The sequence below is a fragment of the Callorhinus ursinus genome, unplaced genomic scaffold (genome assembly GCF_003265705.2).
Source record: "Callorhinus ursinus isolate GAN/ISIS: 27379988/994484 unplaced genomic scaffold, GSC_fseal_2.0 scaffold24, whole genome shotgun sequence".
NCBI lineage: Eukaryota > Metazoa > Chordata > Mammalia > Carnivora > Otariidae > Callorhinus > Callorhinus ursinus.
The window spans coordinates 28,016,616-28,036,499 of NW_027397086.1; the positions used below are offsets into that span (position 1 = coordinate 28,016,616).

Sequence of the window (19,884 nt, forward strand, 5' to 3'; positions counted from 1 at the left end):
CTTCGGACATGCTATGGAAATAAGAGCTGGTGCACTGGCATCACTAGCCAGTTAGGTGGTCATGGAAGATACAGGGAAGTTGAAGGAAGGGAAAGCTTTATAGTTCCCAAAGATGTCTCAATTTTAAAAAACCTTTTAATGGAAGAAAATAGTCTTTACTTGTTGAAGAAGCTCCTATTTAAAGCTAGCCTGTCACTTTCTTTATTTTTTTTAATGAAGTAGGGTACAGTATTTGACATTTCACTGATGTGCCTTTTATACAAGATTGCATCGCTCGACACATCTCAGACTGAAATGTTTAATATTTGGTACAAAATGCATGTGGATGGGATTATCCAGTGACTTCTAGGTGACTGGAGATGCCTCTCAGTTTTCTTGGCAAGAAAAAGAGCTAATGAACTGAAGAGAATGACCAACTTATAAAATATAAGTTTACATCTGTATATTTACATATGTTGTCTAAATATTCCATCATTAGAGGCTAAAATTCTCCATGTCTGTTAAGATCTTCTATTCAGAATGTCTCTGTAGCTTTTTGTTGTTTCTTTTAAAGAAAATAAATTTAAAAGTTTACCTCAAGTCTTAATTTAAAAAAATGAATGATTATACTCTCTCTCTTCCTGGTCTAGAGCTACTTGCCTGGTCTAGAGCTACTTGTCTTTATTTTACTTAAGCACTAAAGCATTTGACACATAAGGATGTTTCTCTGGGAGAATTTTGTTTAGGCTTAGGGCTGACATGAAAAGAAACAATTTGTCAGACTAGTAGAGCTTGCTAACAATTTAAATAAACAACCTGCCTTTCCCTTTATACTGCATATTAATAAAAATGTTAATGATAAAACACCTCCTTTACACCCCACAGGGCAGAGAGATGATTGGGTCAGAGACCATTTTCTTGCTTTGGGCCCTCTGCAACACATCTGTTAGCTGAAAGTGTCGTATCAGTTGCATGCTTATTAGCACCATGTTTCTAAACTAATAGGTATTAATGCACCCAAATTTGATTGTTGTCTCATTTTTGTTATCATCTGGCATGTAAATATTTTGCCATGTAAATATTTCAAAGTAAAAAGCAGTTAAATTTAGAATATACTTCTCTGTAAACAACTTTGATGGGTGACAACTACCTCTTCAAAAATGGGCTTCCTTGGATTATATAACTGAAGACAGTTATTTGTGTTTGATATTTTTCTCCTCTCTTTATCACCACTATTTGGAGAGCTCCTCAAGGTAGAGCATGCCTTATGCATTTGTGCCCTCAGTACCTAGTAGATGCTCCATAAATGATTGTCAAGTTATTTAATGACTTGACTTTGATAATGACCAACTTTGTTGCTTTATGGTAATATTTTTGCATCACCTTGAATTTTTCAACACAATTCACTCTAAAATCTTGTATCAATATAATTGGCTTTGTTAAAAACAAAACAACAGGCCCAAGATGGAGTTACTTATGCTAAGCCCCATGTTACCAAACTAAGACTTATTACAGTTTTGACTCTCCTAATAAGAAGTGGAATTTTAAACCAGTCAACTGGGAAATGCCTGGTCCGCACTAGTTTGGTAATATGACCTCTGCCATCCCCAAAAGGAAAGTGACTTTGCAATAACTAACCCCAATTTTTTTTTTTTTGCCTAGTAAAACTTCCTTTTTCCTTCTCTCTTCTGCCTTTCATTTTATACAGGTCCTTGGAGCTCCTTTTCTCTCTGTTAGATTGGTTGCCGCCTGATTCAAAGTGATTTTTGCTCAAATGAACTCTTAAAATTTTTAATATGCCTCAGTTTATCTTTCAGCAGGTTGCATAGTTCTCAAGAGCTGATCATACACTGGTGAGGGAAGGATCTGTTCATTGAGATATGGATAGTGAGGGAATAATGACTAATGAGGGAATCTCATCTTTCCAGTTAATGTTTCGGGTGTTAAAATAATGAAATTAGTCACATGTCAAATATTCCGAGATTTTTAACTTACCTAGTTTACCTGTAGCAGAGTATAATTTATTGGTTGCTAGCAGAAATAATAGTGCACTATTGGCTGCACGAGTATAGGAACTTGAAAATAAGACTAGTGCTATTTGGCTTTTTCTAAGAAAATAATAAATTAATAGGAATATTTCAGATAGCTGGGCTTGTTTACATGCCAGCATCAACATGGCTCTTTATACCGTTCAGAAATTGAATTGTTGGTGAAGTAGACACTTTTTGAGTTGTAACAGTTGTGACTAAAGTGCCTGTGAAATGGGGGGGGGGCGCATGGGTAGTCTTCAGTCCCTCAGGGCCTGACTTAGTTGTCACTCATAGCCACCGTTCAGTGAATGGATTTCCGTTAACACACAGGGTGTTAAAGGTGGGGCCTAAAAATAAAATTCAGTAAGTATTACTTTTTAAACGAAGTGAACTGTTGCTAGTTTAGTTTATCTTTATTTTGCAGATGGCAAACTAATATTTTCTTTGATAAACTTGAACTTTGGGTTCAATGTTTTGGAAGTAGAAAATTTGTATTCTCTTTTTAAGAGCCTCTCGCTTAACACATTGTTATTACCAGTATGTGAGATGAGGCACGAAAGGTTTTTGGTTCACAACTTGAAGTCTTTCTTGGATTCTTCTCTTTATTATTTTGTTTTATCTTAGAAACATGGTAGGGATAGAGTCAGCAGACGTAGCTTTGGTTTTATATTCTTTCCAAATTGATAATAACCCAGTAAATTTTTTCTTGTTGCACCATAAAGCTGTTGCAATATTAATTTAAAAGAATTAATCAATTCTTAATTTCTTAATTGTTTAGAAACAATCACTTTTGTGTATTTGGAAATATAGGGAGTTTTATTTGACGAGTTTCTAGGCTTAGAAATTAGTACTTCTGGGGCGTGTGAGCGGCTCAGTGGGTTAAGCATTTGCCTTTGGCTCAGGTCATGATCCCAGGGTCTTGTGATCAAGCCTGCCCATCCCCCCCCCTTGGGCTCCCTGCTCAGAGGGTGTCTGCTTCTCCCTACCCCTTCCCTCTGCCTGCTGCTCCCCCTGCTTGTGCTCTCTCTCCCACTCTTTCCCTGTGTCAAATAAATAAATAAAATCTTAAAAAAAAAAAAAGTTCTTCTGTTTTGTTGATCTAGTGAAAGGTTAGAATAATAATGAAGGTAATAAAAATTAGAACCAATTGATGGGTGATTTTGTAAATAAGTGGAACCAACTTTATTAAAAATTTTCATTTTCTTTTTATTAGACTTTCTGCATTATTTGCCTTTTATGAAAACATTTATTAATTTCTCATTTTTAAAATTTCCAGGTAACCTGGGTTTTTACTCCTGTAACAACTGAAATAACAAGTCTTGATACAGAGAATATAGATGACATTTTAAGTAAGTACCTTGATATTTTAAAGTATTCTTCTTTATAAAGAGCCAGTTTATATACAAAAATAAAGTTAAATCTCAATTATTAGAACAGTTGAGGAGCTGGCATTCTGATTAGCTTCATGGTTTCCTGAATTAACAAAGCACTTTTGGTTTTGATTTTTAGTAAAATTTCTTAAACTGCGTAAGTCTCTTTTCCTGTGTTACAAATAAACTTTCAGTCTTGTTACATTTGTTTGCCTTGTCATAACTACCACTGTTATAAAGTATTTTGCTAGAGCTTACTTAGAGTCCAGCAGTTCCCACTGTGTGATACTTAACGTTCATGATCTTAGGACACAGTTTAGAAATATTTTGTCTTTTTTAACTTTTAACTATTTACCGACTCTGATCTCTTTTATTGTCATTGGTTCAGTTAAGTTAAATAAGTGTTTTACTGAATGCTTTGTTTGCTGACAGTGCGATTGTGGTTACAGTTACCTTGGGGGGGAAACATTTCTGTTTTTTAAAAGTAGTAGAGGGAAGGTGAAAACAGGGTTGATAGAAAATCGTAATTTAGGAGATTTAAGAAAATGTACAATGAATGCATAAACGATTTCTTTCTTCTTTTTTTAAAGCACTCCATTGCATCCACTGATGTAAGCAGAACTAAACCAAAAATAATAAAAGTAAAAGGAGTTATTCATTGAACATCATATACTGTTTTGTGTTCTTGGAATTGGTTTTAAACGCTAAAAAGTCTATCCCATATTATGGGATCTCTTTAGAGCAGTGGTTCTATAACCTTTAGCATGCATGAGTCACCTGGAGGACTTATTAATATCCGTCCTGCTAGGCCTGGTTCCAAGGTTTTAATAGAAACTGCTAGACCCCACCTGAGAATTTGCATTTCTGTAAGTTTCTCCATGCTGCTGGTGCTTCTGGTCCAGGGAGTACAGTTTGTGAACCACTGCTTCAGAGTGAAGAAGAAGTCGATAAAAAGTGCTTTGAAGGTAAAAAAGGAAGAAGAGAATTGGAACTCACAAATCATTCTTTCATTTTTCAAATTCTAGAATATCTTTGTGTTTTATTTTTGTGAGTACTTGAGTTTAGTTTCTCTGTATGAAGTTTAGGCAAAAGGAACAAATGTATCTTCCTCATGACTTCACATCCTGGTATGCAAATGATACTGCTATTTTTGCAACAAAGAAGAGCTGTTTAATGGATAGGAACCAGAAAATGTGCATGTTATGCAACATAATGAGTTGTAGATTACTTGTTGCAACTAGTGAGGCATCTGAACTTTAGAAATGGATTAGTTACACAGGTCTCTTCTGTGAAATAGAATTTTCTTGCAGAGCCAATTCTCAGTTATTCATGTATATGGGAGATCAAAATTATTAAGGGGCATCTGGGTTCCTTAGTCAGTTGAACATCTGGCTCTTGATTTCAGCTCGGGTAATGATCTTTGGGTCGTGAGATCAAGCCCTGCTTTGGGGCTCGCTTAAGATTCTTTCTTTCCTGCTCCCTCTACCCCCCATCCCTGCTCACACTCTCTCTTTTAAGGGGCGGGGGGAGGATTATTCAAATCCAGATCATTCCACTTCACTTTTTTTAAAAATTTTATTTTATTATGTTATGTTAGTCATCTTACATTACATCATTAGTTTTTGATGTAGTGTTCCATGATTCATTGTTTGCGTGTAACACCCAGTGCTCCATGCAATACATGCCATCCTTAATACCCATCACCTGGCTAACGCATCCCCCCACCACCCTCCCCTCTAGAGTTCCACTTCACTTTTAATGAGAGTAGGCTATTTAGTAGTTTACTTTCCTGATCTGGATTTGATTCCCCTTTTGTTTTATATTCATGCAGTGAAGGTATAAAGATGGAGGATATAGAGAAAAGGATTAGGGATTCTCGCAGGTTATATAACCTGTCCATGACTCTGTGTATGGGTTTCTGAGTTAGAGTAACTTAATTATTATTGTGTGTTTTTAGCAGGCCTTTACATAAATAGGAAAAAGATCATGATGAAAACCATCTCTTTGATTATAACATAGATTGTTTGGTTTTGTTTTTCAATTTCAGACAATGCTGATGTTGCTTTAGTAAATTTTTATGCTGACTGGTAAGTAATAATCTTATTTTTGTTTTTTGCAGTGGGGGGTGAAGTTGTATCATTTAGTTTTTTTTCTTTTATCTTGCTACATGTAAATTTTTCTTTGCTAGAAAGGGTGAAGGGGAAGCCTTTTTCTTACGTGAGACAATATTCCATATATAACGTCAATTAAGGTTCAATCACAAAGGGAGCAGCTTAATTTCATGATTATTTATATTTTAAGAGAAAAATATATCTGATTCCATTATCCCACATCTTAAAAGCAGCAACAAAAACTCAAATCCATCCTCTCTCCCCCCAACGCATCTCTCTCTGTTTCTCTCTCTCTCTCTCTCTCTCTCTCTCTCTCTCTCTCTCTCTCTCTCTCACACACACACACACACACACACACACACACACACACACACACACACGTGTACATATTGCAATTCTGTATTTTTTCTGACTGAGGAAGTAAACAGTATTTGGAGGTGAGGATGTGGATGTGGCAAGTTTAGAAGGAAATATATTGTTGACACTTTTTAAACATGTATCTTCTACTACTTCTAGGAAGCCTTTACTCCTTCCCCTGTCTGAATCAGATTCTTGTCTTTTGTGTTCATATAGTACTGGATACCACTTTCTTTTTCTTACTACATTATTTTGTCTTTTATATTTGTGCAAACCAACATTGAGGGCAGAGATAATGTCTTACTCAGCATTCCCAGCATCTAAAATCAGGGCATAAACACGTAGTAGATGTAAAGAATGTGACATGGGGATAGGTAGAAGAAGGGAGCTTGAGTTGGAGATAAGCTTGAAACTCTCACATTAATAATCCTTTTTCCTAGACAATCTGTATCTTATTTGACCCTTTAAGGCTCACTACCTACTAGTTGCCACCACCTACTTCAGGCCACAGTCCAATTTACCTAGATTACTGTGAAAGCTCCTAATTTATTTTCTGTGCCTCAAGTCTTATGTGTCTCCATTCTGTTTTCTGTAAGCCAGAGTGGTCTACCTAAAGTGCAAACTGAATAAGGTTACACTTCATCTTAAAATCCTTAAATGGTGTTCCATTAACTTTAGGTCTGAAGTCCCTTACCTTGGCCTAGAAAGTCTCCAGTGACTTCAGACCTAAAGTTACCCTACCTCTACATCTTAATTTCTTGCCTCTCTCCACTCCCACATTCTGTTCCAGTTGTACTGAACATCTTTCAGTTTCTGTAGTATTTTATACTCTTTCATCACTGGACCTTTAGTCATGATATTTTCTCTGCCTGGATGGGTTACTGTTCTCTCACCCATTTATTTACATACTAAAAATTTAGTCTTAACCATCTTTCAAGTCTTAGATTAGATGCCACTTCCTCCGGGTCACCTTCCTAGATCAGTATTCCTACCCTATTCCAGCCCTTTTTCTATCTTTCCATAATACCACATACTTAGCTCATCAGAACACTTGTATGATGTAGTTTAATTGATGGCTACCTACCACAGTCTTAGCTTTATGAAAAGTTACCATATCTATCTTTTTCAACATTAATCCCCAGGCATTCTGCATAGTACTTGGCAGATAAGTACATAATAGATATTTACTGAATGAATGATGTATAGATATTTAAAGAACTTAAAATGTAAATGTTGAAGATAAACAGAGAAATACACAGAGAAAAATGCCATTTCTAAAGTGTATAACCAAGGTAGCATTTTCCAAGGTAAATTGGGTTTGTCCACATGTAACAGTAGCCACAAAATTGGGTATAAGATTATCTAGTCTGATCCACTTTAAGAGTAAAACTCAGACCCAGAGGAGTAAAGTGTCTTCCGAAGGTTACCTGACAGAGTTGTGGCAGAGTTAAAATCTAGAACACAGTTCTCTTGATTGAGGGATTTTGTGTGTTGTAAGAAAGAGAAATAGAATGTGCCACTGACCTTGTTGCAAAAGCTGAATTGGAAATGTGGACTAATTGCAGTTATTTGGGAAAACATATTACCCAAAGAACACCTTGAGTTGTTCATGAATTAGTACTCTTTCGTTCAACTGATAAAACTTGGGTAATTAACCATAAGACATAGATTTATACCGTGTGGCCTTAAAGGCTAGATTCTGAGTTCTGTTTGAAGTTATGAATGTGGCACAGCTTAAGGAGGAATTCTCTAATAGATGCCTAAAAATACTGTTTGCTTCAAAGAGTAATGAAACATAGTAGGTACTTAATAATGCTGTTATGTGCCAGGCTCTTTATGTACATTGTTTTTAATGCTCAGAACTACCCTGCAGGTAGGTATTATAATTTCCATTTTAGGTTGAGGAAATTGAGGCTCAGAAAGGTCATACGGCTAGTAAGTGGTGGAACTGGGATTTAAACTCAGGTATGTCTGACTCCGAAGCTTATTTCCCCCCTCCCCCCTACTAGGTCATATTAATAAGTATACTAGTAAGTACCCCCAGATTGTCCCTGCAAAGACTTTTACACGTTTGGTTGATTTGTAAAGGGTGGATTCAAGCACTAGATTGGAGATTGGATTCAGATGACCCTTAACGCCCTTTTAATAGATCTATTGCTTTTGTTATGTTTTATAAATGTAACTTTCCATATGTATGGATACATGTGTATGAAGGTATGGTGATATTGCAGTTGAACTTTTATTTCATCTTTCCCAGTCACCTTCTGGTATTCACATTGATCCTATTTTAAACATGAACCTTTGCTTAAATGCTTACTGGGCAGCAAACTGCACAATCCGGAAAGAAGGAGCCCCTAATGTATGCCTTTACCTTGCCCTTAAGCCAGGAGCCTGTGCACTAATTCTTCACTAGGCCATGTCCTGATTCTTCAAGAAACCATTCATCAGTTCCCACTCTATGCATCCCCTGCCCTCCAGCACCCTATTTTCAGGAATCTATAAGAAACTACAAACTTGAGGTGCCTGGGTGGCTTAGTCGGTTAAGCACCTGACTCTTGGTTTCAGCTCAGGTCACGATCTCAGGGTTGTGAGATTGAGCCACATGTTGGGCTCTGCCCTGGGCACGGAGCCCGTTTAGGATTCTGTCTCTCCCCCTGCTGTTCACGCTCCATGCTCGCTCTTTCTCTCTAAAAACAAAAACAGAAAACTATAAACTTGTGGACCTAGCCTTTCCTGTTCCTCCATCCTATCAATTTAATCATTTAACAGACATATATTGAAATGCTTATTAGAATACATAGTCAAATAAGACACGGTCCCTGATGTCCACAGACCCCACCCACCTATCCCAGATGGGAGAGATTTAAGAATGCTAAAAGAGGAAAGAGCCACTTGAAAGCAAGAGATTGAAGATACAGATTGTGTCTCCTTGATATATTCTAGGACATCTCCTTAGGAAGTCAGGTGAGTGGGCTAGAGGAGGTATCTACCAAAACAAATAAGGAGGAAGGATAGTTTGCACCCTTTCACAGGCTTTATCAGACCTTTGCTGAATTGTACTTAATAGGTATGACCTAATCACCTGCGGATTAAAGAATTCACAGGCCTCATTTAAGTGAGTTTCTTGGTGGAAAAGGACTCTGGAAGCAAGAGTAGCAATTACGGTTGTGTTTTGTTTCGTTTGTTACAAATACTCAGAACCTTTTTCATACAAGAATGGCTGTTCTAACCCAGCTGGCTATGTCCTGATTCTGATTCTTCTCTTTCTTATCAGGTCCCTTTAATGACCTACAACATATTTGTGAGGTAGTTGGCCTGATTAAGGGGCAGTCAGAACTGGAAGTATCAAGTTTCTGGAATATAGTGGGGTTTGTGCCCCTTTTTAAAAGTAAAAACAGAACAAACAGAAGAGACAAAAGAAACATGAATAGGAAGTCTTGTTTAGGAATTGCACATTTTTGCTCCTGAACTTAATACATTTAATATGTTCATAGATACGAAAGCCTATTTTAACCGGGGGTAAATTTTGAGGGGAACATTATATTGTATGTTATATATTCTTTTCATGCAACTTATTTAGTATACTAACTTGCCTATGAAATTTGATTGACCTAGTCAGGTGAATCAGTCTAGTATTTGCAATAAACTTACCCTGTTAAAGATTTTGTATAGTAGTCTAAAAATATGTTCATTATTTAGAGAAAGCTAATTTCTTTTATAAATGCCCAAGTCTTAGTAGTTGCAAGTCTAAGTGGAGATACATCCTAAGGGCTTATATCAGACTTGTTTCTTGGCCTCTGTGAGAGATCCTTAGCTGTGTGCTTTATAATATTGGCGATTTTCTTAAGGTGCAAAAAACAAAAATCTTTTAATTGTACAGTCTGAATTGGAATAGTCTTTGAATTCAAAATTGTCTTCATTTTCAACGAATGGCTTCCAGGTCCATGACTAAGTTAACTATGTGATCGTCTCAAAAGCTGTTTATTGTACATATACTACATATCAATGGATAATAACTGAAACAGGCTTTATTGCTTCTGCTTTTCAGTTTTAATTGGTATCCTTCTTTGTACATAGGTGTCGTTTCAGCCAAATGTTGCATCCAATTTTTGAGGAAGCTTCTAATGTCATTAAGGAAGAATATCCAAATGAAAATCAAGTAGTGTTTGCCAGAGTTGATTGTGATCAGCACTGTAAGTATCTCAATAGGAAGTCTGGAAGAAATTGTCCCATCCCCACTACACACACACACACACACACACACACACACACACTCACACTCTCTCACACTCTCACTCTCTCTTTCTTTTCTTTTTTAATGCTAAAAAAATGTTCTGCTTTAGATGGAAGTTCTAGTGACTTTGGTAAAATGTTAATATTTAATCTTTATGTCCTTATAATACTACTTTGCATTTTGCCTGCAAAGTAATTTTCTTAATTAAAATATAGTAGAATTAGCATATAGGTAATAAATCATAACTAGCAATGTTTTCTGTCAAAGCAAATACCAAAATCAATAAATAAAACTGAAATAAAATTTTAGGAGAAAATGGATTTCTGTTAGTTTTAGAATCCTACAAAAATACATTTGTAGTCATTGCAGATAAAACTATCTCAGATTTTCGTGTTTCTGTTATTTAAAAGATTCCACTAAAATGGGCTTAGACTGTCTTGGAGGTGTAATTAGCTGTAGTTACAGAATACAGTTATTGAGAGTGTTGAGAAACTTAGGGTAGACTCACTTAGAGTCCAGCGTCTTGGATTTCACTGGTCCCAGCGGAGCTTGGTTTTCCGTGCACATGACAGATCTCGCTAACTTGAGCTAGTGAGCGTGCAGTGGTGTTTCCTCCCGGGTGCGTGCATCACACATGAGCTCTCCTCTCTCATGGTCCCAGACTCGCTGTGTTTTGTAGCTCTGGTTCATTGTGTGTGAGTTGTCTCACCCATTGCAGTGTCAGTTCTTCAAAGGCAGGAACTTTCTTCTTTTTGTTTTTTTAATTCTCCCTTTTAAGTGGAGACCAAACTACTCATTAATCTTTGAATCTCATGCATCTGACAGTTTCTGGGAGACAGAGACTGCTTGTTAAAAGCTTGTTGCATTGAGTGACTGGCGAGCTCTCCATTCTGCAGATTTCTTATCCTTTGCTCCCCTGGTAATTAGAATTAGTGTGTGTGTGTGTACATTGACTTTTCATTTTAGTGATGAGAAATGGAAATAAAGTGACTTAACGAGCATCAGACAGCTTAACATCTAGTCAAACCAGAGTTAGAATTCAGATCTCCTGACCAAATACCTTCACAGACCTATTAGCTTCTTTTCTGGTCAGTTTAACAAACATTTGGGGGGGATTTACTGGTATAGAAACGGCTAACAGCAAAACATTTCAGAATCTTACAAACCATAGCCCTCATTTCTGCCTGTTGGGATTCATAACTAGACGAGATGAAGGGAGCACTAAGAGGTTGTCAGTACAATCATGGGCTGCATTTTCACACTGGGCTCTGGATCTTTCCTCCCACTTTTCACTGACGGACATGGTGTTTTTGGTGTGGGCTCTCATTTCACATCTTTCTATTTTCTATGTATTTAATTAGACATTACACTACAGACAGTAGTCCCTAACTTTCACTGAATTGGAACCATAAAATCTGAAATTGTGCTCTCAAACTTATAGTCATTGGGAAGAAAAATTAACTCTTGTTGAACCATAAATATCATTTATTCTTATTTTTAACAGATTAACTTACTTTTGAGATAGATCTGACATTACTACTATTAATCAGGCTCTCTTTTTATGGGAGTAAACAGCCATAGTTCAGATGCTTTTTGATCCATGAGAGAGATCTACAAAATAAATTTTTTACTAATGAAAGTTATATCTGAGACCTTGTATATTCTCTTTAAGTATTTTATCCCTTCTGTGTAATTCTTCACTCTTTAAAAGTGACATTATGAAATCCTTATTGATGATTTATTCACATTTTCCACTCTCTTTAGAGATTATAAGACAGAGTGGCCCCTGGGTCAATCCTTAGATGCCATTTGGAATGTAGAGGTTTTGAACTGGAAGGACCTTAAGAATCCTGTGGTCTGGGGAGAAATGTCTATTAGGCAGGTGGTTCTTTGGTAGGATTTGTTTCTTTTTAAAAAGACTTATTGAGATATAATTAAGATAAACTGCACAAGTTTAAATTATACAATTTAATGTTTGACACATGTATACACCTCTGAAGCCTTCACCACAATCAAGATACCAGCATATCTGTCATTCCCCAAATTGTTCGTGTTCCCCTTTGTGGTCCCTTTCTTCCCCCATCAATCTCAGGGGACCATGGAACTGCTTTTTGTCATTAGAGATTAGTTTGCATTTTCTAGGATTTTATATAAGTGGGATCATATACTGTGTTGTGTGTGTGTGTATATATGTGTGTGGTGGTGTTTTTTCACTCAGCCTGGTTATTTTGACATGGTTGCATGTATCATTCATTTTTACTACAGAGTGGCATTCCGTTGTATGGCTCTACACCACCATTAGTTTATACACTTATTGATAGTTGGATTGTTTCCAGTTTGGGGCTATTACAAATGAAACTGCTATAAACATTTAGGTACAACTCTTTGTACATATACTTTCATATTTTCTGTGAAATACCTGGGTCATAGGTTAGTTTATGTTTAACTTTTTAATAAACTGCCAAACTGCTTTCCAGAGTATTTGTACTGTTTTACATGTCTACTAGCAGAGTAGACGCATTCCAGTTGTTCCATATTCTTGCCAACACTTGGTATGGTCAGTCTATTTAATTTAATATGGCTGTTAAATTATGAACGGGTATAATTTCTTATTGGGTTTTGAGAGCCCTTTATATATTATGAATGTAAGTTCTTTTTCAGATGCATAATTTGTAAATATTTTCTCTCATTACAGTCTCTTAAGAGTGTCTGTCTTTTTAATTGTGGTAAAATCCACAGAACATAAAATTTGCCGTTTTTACCATTTTTAATTGTACAGTTTCGTAGATTTAAGTATATTCACATTGCTGTACAACCAGTCTCCAGAACTTCATCTTATAAAACTGAAGCACTACACTTATTAAACAACTCCCCATTTCCTCCTTCCCCCAGCCCCTAGCAACCATCATTTTACTTTTTATTTTTATGAATTTGGCAACTCTAGATACCTCACATAAGTGGAATCGTACAGTATTTGTTTTTGTGTCTGGCTTATTTCACTTACCATAATGTTGATGTCTTCAAGGTTCACCCGTGTTGTAGCATGTGTCTAATTTCCTTCCATTTTAAGGCTGAATAGTATTCCATTGTATGTGTAACACCACATTTTGTATACCCATTCATCTATTGTAAGTAACACTTGGGTTACTTCCACCTCTTGGCCATTGTAAATAACACTATGAAATATCTCTTCAAGGCTTTGCTTTCAGTTCTTTTGGATATAAACCCAGAAGGAGAATTGCTGAATCATATGGTACTTAAATTTTTTAATTTTTAAGGAACCGCCATACTGTTTTCCCCAGTACCTATCTCAATTTTTCATTCCCACCAGCCATGGACAAGGTTCCAGTTTTCTCCACATCCTCGCCAACACCTGTTACTTTTCTGTTTTTGTGATCATAGCTATCCTAAAGGGTATAAAGGGCTACTTCATCCTGGTTTTGATTTGCATTTCCCTGTTTAGTAATGTTGAGCCTCTTTTCCTATGCGTGTTGGCCATCTGTATATCTTCTTTAGAGAAATAATCTCTTTAAGGCCTTTCCCTGTTTTTAATCAGGTGATTTGTTGTTAAGTCATAGGAGTTCTTTATGTATTCTGGATATTAACCACTTATCAGATAAATGATTTGCAGTTATTTTCTTCCATTCTGTAGGTTGCTTTTCACTCTGTTGTTTATGTCCTTTGCACAGAAGTTTTAAATTTTGATGTCCAGTCTATCTGTTTTTACATTTGTCGCCTGTGCTTTTGGGGTCCTAGCCAGGAAATCATTGCAGATCCAATGTTCTGGAACTCTTCTACATTTTCTTCTTAGAGCATTACAGTGTAGGTTGTATGTTTAGTTTTTTATCCATTTTGAGTTAATTTTTGTGTAGAGTGCAACATGAGGATCCAATTTCATTCTTTTGCATGTGGACATCCAGTTTTCCTAACACCATATGTTGAGGACACTATCCTCTCCCCATTGAATGATCTTGGTACCCTTTGTCAAAAAACATTTGACCACATGTGTGAAGGTTTGTTTCTGGGCTCTCTGTTCTGTTGCATTTGTCTGTATGTCTGTCTTTATGCCAGTACCACAACTTTTTGATGACTGTAGCTTTATAATAAATTTTGAAATCAGGAAGTGTGAGTCCGCCAGTTTTGTTTGAGAGTGCCTTAATTTGACGAAGTCCAACTTACTTATTTTAAAAATGGATTATGCTTTTGATGCTGTATCTAAGAAATCTTTGCCTCACCCAGGATCACAAAGATCTTCTGGTATGTTTGCTTTCATAAATTTCATAGTATAAAATTTTGCTCTATGATCCATCTGGAGTTAATTTTTACATGTGGCACAATGTATAAATTGGAGTTCTTTTTTGCATATAGTAATCAAACTGTTCTGATATTATTTGTTGAAAGGACCATTCTTTCTACATTGACTTTGAGTCTCTTTCAAAATCAACTGATCATATAGGTGTGGATCTTTTTCCTACTCTGTCTATTCTGTACTGTTGATGTGTTTATCTGTGACTGATTTGTCTGTGTTTATACCAGTGTCACACTTTCTAGATTACTGTAGCTTTATAATAAGTCTTGAAGTCAGTAATATATAAATCTTCCAACTTGGTACTTTTTTTCAAAGTGGTTTTACTATTTTAGTTGCTTTGGATTTCTGTATGACTTTTAGAATCGGCTTGTTAATTTCTAACCAAAGTGAGGGGGAAAAGTTGCAAAGATAAAACAGAGAGTTCTCTTATAGTCCTTACCCAATTTACCCTAATGTTGATATATTACCTTCCCCGGGCACATTTGTTACAACTAAGAAACTAACACTGGTATATTCCTATTAGCTAAACTATAGACTTTATTCAGATTTTATCGGTGGTTCTACTCATATCCTTTTTCTGTTCCACAATCCAGGATATTGCATTTAAGTGTCAGGTCTTCTTGACATTTGATAGTTTGGAGGAGTATTGGTCAGGTATTTTGTAAAATATCCTTATTTTGGGTTTGGTGTTTTTTTCCTTAAGTCTTACACATCTTTGTGAAATCTGTCCCTAAGTATTTCTTATTTTCTGGTGCTATTATAAATGGCATTGATTTTTAAATTTTAATTTCTGATTGTTCATTGCTAGAAATACAACTGATTTTTGTATATTGATCTTACATCCTGGTTTTATGTAAATACAGTAGGATTTTCTACATAGACAATTGTGTTGTATGCAAATAAAAAGTTTTACTTTTGGTGGTCTTTATATCCTTACAGTTTTCTTTTTGGCAAGTGTACCTACTTGCTGCTTTAGGATTAACTTCTCTGAGGTAGAAGATCTATATAAAGCTTTCTAGCAAAGGCAGAAGGTGCCCTCAGACTGAAGATACCATTGCCCACATAGGTCTTGTTCTTATTAATTACCTTCTGGCATTGTGGCAGCCTACTCTATCCTACCCTCTGATACTTTAGTCTGTCTGTCTTGCTTCTGATGCGCTGTGTCATCCAGACTTTCCATCCAAAGTAAGAGTGTTATTCTTGGAAAAGTTCCTGCAAAAAGTTTCTAGTCATATTGCTGGGAAAAAACTATGTATGTAGTGTTCACTTGGATTTAGACATTCTCTTACATTATTTTCGTTATCTTCACCCCTCTTTGAGTCAGATAGTATTACTCATTCATCCAACAAAAAGTTTTATATACCTTTTGTCATGCAGTATGTACAGGTTCTAGACATATAGCAATGAACCAGATACACCCAGAAAGGCAAGAGCAGTAAATACACAATTGCTCGTTGCGATAACTGCTCTGAAGAGAGGTGTTGGATGGTATGAGATAATCCAAGTCTGACTTATTCTGGGGGGTAGAGAAGGCCTTTCTGAGGACAATGCTGCAAGGCCTGAAGACAGAGTAGGATTTTTAAGGGAAATAGAGGAAGAAGAGTATTTTAGGCAGAAGGAAGAGTCGGTGTAAAGTTTCTGAGGTAGGAATGAACACGAGACTTTCAGAGAGCTGGGAATGTGTGATCATTTTACAGAGGAAGACGCTGAAAGACCCAGAGGGCCTGAGTGATTTGCCAGGGTTTCCGAGTAAGTGCAGGGAGCCAGACTAGAGCCCAGGAGGGTACAGCTTGTACCAGGTAGCTCGAGTATTTTGAAGGTTATTAAACTGGATTTCTCACAGAAACTGAGAATTCACCCAATTTCTATATAAAAATGACTAAAAATGTCTGTTACAAATTATAGTCTGTTTAAATTATCTCCAATGGGTCAGTGTATAAACAAATTGAAATTACGTGTATGTAATTGTGGTATTGTATGTAATGTGGTATTGTTATTCCTCTACTGTGTGGCCCAGCCTCCACTAAGGGAGAATTCTCTATGCTAATGCCAAAGCCCACTGTTTACCAAAGTTATATACAGTTGGACAAGTTACTTGAAAAATCACTGCACTTGAGTCAGCTCTTTCCATAAAGTGTGTGTGTGTGTGTGTGTGGTGAGAAAGAGAAATCTGGTAACCAGATGTGATAAAGTGTTAAATCTAGATGAGGGTATACAGGTGCTCCTTACATTACTTTTTCATATTTTATATAAGTTGGAAAATTTTCAAAATACAAAGTTGGTATAAAAAGTCTCTGAACCTGGGGCGCCTGGGTGGCTCAGTTGGCCAAGTGTCTGCCTTTGGTTCAGGTCGTGATCCCAGGGTCCTGGGATGGAGCCCCGTGTTGGGCTCCCTGCTCAGCGGGGAGCCTGCTTCTCCCTCTGCCCATCCCCCCGCTTGTGCGCTTTTTCTCTCTCCAAATAAATAAATAAAATCTTAAAAAAAAAAAAAAAAAGGCTCCTAACCTGTACTTTATCTTTGGTTAAGAAAAGAACAGGAAGGAGTGTCTTGTTGCTTGAGTGTTTTTGAGAAAATGTGTGTGGAAGAAGCTTGAAATCTGTTCAGGTGTGCTGTGATATTGTTAATTGTAATTTCTGTTTATTTTCACTGTGATAAGTGACCTTCAGCACAATCCTTGAACTTAAAAATAATTTTCTTGAATAGACTTTTCCTGGCATTTTGAGGACTACTTAGAGCCACGTGGTGACTTCTGGAAACACCCACAGTTCTCTTGGTGGCTGTTGGAAATTTTCAGTGCAAACCTCCTGTGAGCAGGTCTGGCAGTTGATGCCATTTTGTTGGTCCTGTAACTGCCTTCTTTCACGAGTTGCCATCCCCTGGGCATGAGCATGTGTGTCTCACCACCAACTGTTATGGGAGGTAGACGTTCCTTTGTGAAGAGTCTCCCATTACCAGGTGACATTTATGCCCATAATTACAAAGATGGCTTAATATTAAGAAATAGAATAAATTCCCATCAGTGTAGGTAAAATAAAGAAAACCAGCTTATCTTATCAATATATGCTGAAAGACTTGACAAAACCCTTAGGTTCTTGGAAGAAATTAATGTGGCAAAATGTATGAATCCAACCTTGGCTTGCATTGAATTTTTTAAAACTTTAATGACTATTTTATTGCTTCCTAGTATGTTGCGAGCTCGAATTGAGGTGTGACCCCATATCTGAATTTAGTTGGGAAATCTGTCTGTCTTAGCTATAAATTTTGTATATTGTCTTGGGAATTTCTGCCAAAGCTAAGTTACAGTTTTTTGTGTTTTTTTTTTTTCTTTTTTTTATCAGCCCTGTTTAAGAATTAAGGATGAGAGGTGCCTGAGTGGCTCAGTCGGTTAAGCATCCGACTCTTGATTTCAGCTCAGGTCATGATCTCAGGGTCGTGGGATCGAGCCCCACATCAGGCTCTGCGCTGGGCATGGAGTTTGCTTGAGATTCTCTCTCCCCCTCTCCATCGGCCCCTCTCCCTGCTCGCACACTCTCTCTCTCTCTCAAATAAATAAATAAATCTTTTTTAAAAAAAGGAATTAAGGATAAGGTGAGACCATTAAGGTCAAAAAACAAACAACATAATTATATAACAATATTAAAATGTAATGGCTCTTAATTTTCATAAAACATTCCAAGTGAGTATTTTCAAAGTAGTCCCTTTAGGGAGGAAATGCATGCACTCATTCCTTAGAATGTGTTGGGATTTCTTGGGGCGTTGTGCTCTACACCACTTTTCTAGCTGGTCAGGAAAGCCTGTCTCCGTGCACAGCCACAGAACACCCTTCTTTGGTTTGCTGCCTGCATTTCCTTCTCTTTCCCTTCTCCACCCGTCAGCATGCTGTAGTCATTAACCTCACTCCTTTTTTTTTTTAATAAAGATTTTTATTGAGAGAGAGAGAGAGAATGGTAGAGAGAGAGCATGAGAGGAAAGAATGTCAGAGGGAGAAGCAGACTCCCTGCTGAGCAGGGAGCCCGATGTGGGACTCGATCCTGGGACTCTAGGACCATGACCTGAGCCGAAGGCAGTCGCTTAACCAACTGAGCCACCCAGGCACCCAACCTCACTTCTTTATATGTCCTTCCTAGGACTCGCTTTGTTCAAATGTTCAGCTAAATAGGCCGAGAACGTAGAACAGGAGAAAGAAGGCGAAGGTAGATATGACAGGCTAATTTCACCCAGTTGGCCCTCTTGTTTCTGTGTATGAGCTAGATGCAGCAGCTTTGATCCCTGCTCCTGTCCCCTGACTTCTCTCCCCACCAAAAACAGGGGGAGGGTGTGGGAACTATGGAAAGAGAATTTTGAACTCAGACTGACACTAGAGTGTCATCAGGAAGCTTCCAGTGTTTTAAGCTTAGGTATATATTTTGAAACCCCAGTGTAAAACTCGTAGCTTAAATAGCCCTCATCTTTGGGTTAAAATTTAGTTCACTTTCTGAGCCCCTGAATTCTCCACTTGTTGCATTTAAAGTAGGGAACAACGTAGGAGGAAGAGAAAAAGGAAAAAGGAAGTCAGGGCAATTAAAGAGAATCAAGAGGCAGTGTATTGTGGAACAACGTGTTCCCCACCTGCTGGGCATTTCTATCTGAGTTCTGATGGCAGCAGAACAGGTGTCCTCACTCACCCTGCACGGGACTCGGATGTTCAGTCCAGTTTCTTCCATGTCACAGATCTGACAGCTTCTCCCATCTGAGCGGGGCGGGTCCCTACATCTCTGGTGAAGATATATTTATTGCTGACTTATCATAGAGGGTTTCTCTTACACTGTACTTAGGGAATCCACACTGGTACATCTTTTTGATACATGTATTATGTACTAAGAGTTTTACGAATTTCATTTAAGATTCTAGCCTGTGGAAGCAATTAGTTGGAGCAGTAATTGTAATAGTAATGATGATAATAAATGTAAACTCTGTAATCACAGGGACCTTGTCTTTTACCCATGTATCCCCAGCACTGGAAGGGTACCTAGCTCAAAGGAGGTGCACCATTACAATTGTTGAACAGATGGAGGGATAGATGTAGTGAGTAGTAACCAGAATTTATGAACTGTTGGTTTTGTAGGTACTCCTTTAAGTACTTCAAATGGGTTATCCCATCTCCCAACAATACGATTAAGTATTTTCTGCAGTATTTCATCAAATCTAATTTGCCATTGATTAGAAGGTACACTTTAATCTGTGAATGAAAAAAAAAAGACTAAGAAAAATTGAACTACAACACAATGCTTTTCACTTAGAATTTTTATCATGAGAACTATTTTAGACTTAAAGATTTTTTTGTCATATCATTAACGTGTGTACCTAAAAACGAAAATAAATTTGTTCAGGTAATCCTGAAGCAATTTGACATTCCAAATCTGACTGCTGTACATCACTTTCCAATTCTGAGTCACTGATTTTTGGGTTTTTCCACATAATATCGACTTCTGTGCCATTAAGAGTGTTGGTAAT

The 19,884-nt window shown here is 37.1% G+C and overlaps 1 protein-coding gene across 1 annotated transcript in view; it reads left to right on the forward strand.

Moving 5' to 3' along the window:
• The window catches only part of ERP44 (endoplasmic reticulum protein 44), a 93,137-nt gene that overhangs the window by 32,696 nt on the left and 40,557 nt on the right, over window positions 1–19,884 (forward strand). Inside the window, exons 2-4 of the mRNA XM_025888596.2 lie at window positions 3,286–3,358; window positions 5,427–5,466; window positions 9,925–10,040. Of these exons, the coding sequence (XP_025744381.1) occupies window positions 3,286–3,358; window positions 5,427–5,466; window positions 9,925–10,040 (229 nt within the window). The remainder of the gene's footprint in view (window positions 1–3,285; window positions 3,359–5,426; window positions 5,467–9,924; window positions 10,041–19,884) is intronic.